The sequence below is a fragment of the Octopus bimaculoides genome, chromosome 17, assembly GCF_001194135.2.
Source record: "Octopus bimaculoides isolate UCB-OBI-ISO-001 chromosome 17, ASM119413v2, whole genome shotgun sequence".
Taxonomy (NCBI): domain Eukaryota; kingdom Metazoa; phylum Mollusca; class Cephalopoda; order Octopoda; family Octopodidae; genus Octopus; species Octopus bimaculoides.
The window spans coordinates 52,774,519-52,776,486 of NC_068997.1; the positions used below are offsets into that span (position 1 = coordinate 52,774,519).

A 1,968-nucleotide genomic window follows, 5' to 3' on the forward strand; every position below is an offset into this window, starting at 1 on the left:
ATATATGCATATATATATATGTATATATATGTGCAGTAATTTTTATATATATACACAGTACTATATATATACAGCAATACCTCACTTTACGAGGACCCACTTTACAAAACCCTGGGATTACGAATTTTACTTTCCAGCTCACTTTTGTATGGTGAACTGAAATTTTTCAAGTGCATGATCCAAATTTTGAACAAAGTGCAAAAGTTCCTGCTATCATAACTAATGCTTCTGCGTGTCACTGAGAAATCTATAGAGTGAAAAAAATGCTTCTTCTAAGCAAGCAACTCTAGACTTGTTTTTTTAAAAGAAATCTACAAGTCTGTCTATGAGTGCTTGTGAATTGGCAATCACATCTACAAGTGATGGTGTGTGCAAGTCTTGTGCAAGTGAAAGTAATTCAGAAGACGATTATAATAATATTTATTTTTTTATTATAAATGATCTCTACATTCTTTTTATTCTGCATAAAATATTCTTTACTGTTGTTTTATTACCATTTATTTACGAGTATTATAAATTTTATGAGCAGAATCTTTTACTGGGAACGAATTATGATTTAAAACATTACTTCTATGGGAAATTATTGCTCTGCTTTGTGAGCAGTCTTCAGGAACAAATTAACTCATATGTCAAGGCATATTGTATATATATATATATATATTCTCTGTTTCTCTGGGGTTTTTTTCCCTTCTCTCCATCTGTTTTCCATCTTCATTCATTTCTGTAGAAGAGCATAGGCTCAAAATATCAAAAACTTCTTCCTTTTTTTCCTCAGTGTCAAAACAAATACACTCTGTTTGTTGTTCCCTCACTTGTCTCAGTCTTGTTTTTTTGTATCATTTGAATTATTGAATTACAGATGTATGTGTGTGTGCGTAGGTATACACATTTAGGTGTTTGTATGTGTATCTGTGTGCACACACGTACACATTTGAATATGCACTCATACATATATAAACAAAGGCAAGCTTATGCACACACATATGTACACACATGCTTACTTATACACCTGATTGCACACATACAGACACATACACATATTGACACACAAATACATATCCACATACATACATATGCACCTGTACATATACACATATACATACACACACACACACACACATTTACCCTCATAACATAGCCACTGCATACACCCATATATGTACATACATGTACAAATAGATACAGTCACATAATATATAGACACATATATATACACACACATGTACAGATACCATATGTTCATATACACACACACACACACACACACACACACACAGCATAATGCAGTGTTTATTTATGGTATTGCCAATAATCTGATTTCAGGATGTCCAGTGGAATGATATTGATTCAATGGAGAAGAAGCTGGACTGGACCTATGACCACAACCTGTTTGCTGATTTACCAGAGATCGTGAAAGACCTCCACGCCCATGGCCAACATTACATAATGATTGTGGTGAGTTTGCAGACCACTTTATCATTTATAATTCACAATCATTCTCTCTCTCTCTCTGCCTGAGTGTCTTTGTAGACATGTTTGTATATTTTTAATGTGCTGATGTATGGTTTTTTTTAAATTTCTTTATTATGTTTGTTGGCCAACCATGGCAGAATGGTTAAAAAGTTTGCTTGGCAATTGTTAGGTCTGGGGTTTGAAGTGAATTTATAGTCAGCACCATTCTTTAGGAATGGGTTCACTGGACGGTTTCTTGGGGCCTCATCGGTCTTGGAGCTTGGTGATGATCTATGTATGTTGTGGTTTTCTATAAAGAAATACTATAAGGCTTAACGCATTCATTTTTCTGGAGGACCACATTGGTTTAGGAGCCTGATAGTGGCTTGCTATCAGGAAAATTGTTAAAGGGCCCAATGCATTGATTTTCTTGGGAGGGGAGGGCTCACAGGTCTAGGGTTCTAATTACGAGCTATATATGTTTTGTGGCTTGCTATCAATAAATAAATATTAAAG

At 34.6% G+C, this 1,968-nt stretch overlaps 1 protein-coding gene across 1 annotated transcript in view; it reads left to right on the top strand.

Moving 5' to 3' along the window:
- Positions 1-1,968, top strand: part of LOC106877278 (lysosomal alpha-glucosidase) — a 30,535-nt gene that overhangs the window by 7,105 nt on the left and 21,462 nt on the right. The window contains exon 4 of the mRNA XM_052973909.1: positions 1,324-1,455. Coding sequence (XP_052829869.1) covers positions 1,324-1,455 — 132 coding nt within the window. The remainder of the gene's footprint in view (positions 1-1,323; positions 1,456-1,968) is intronic.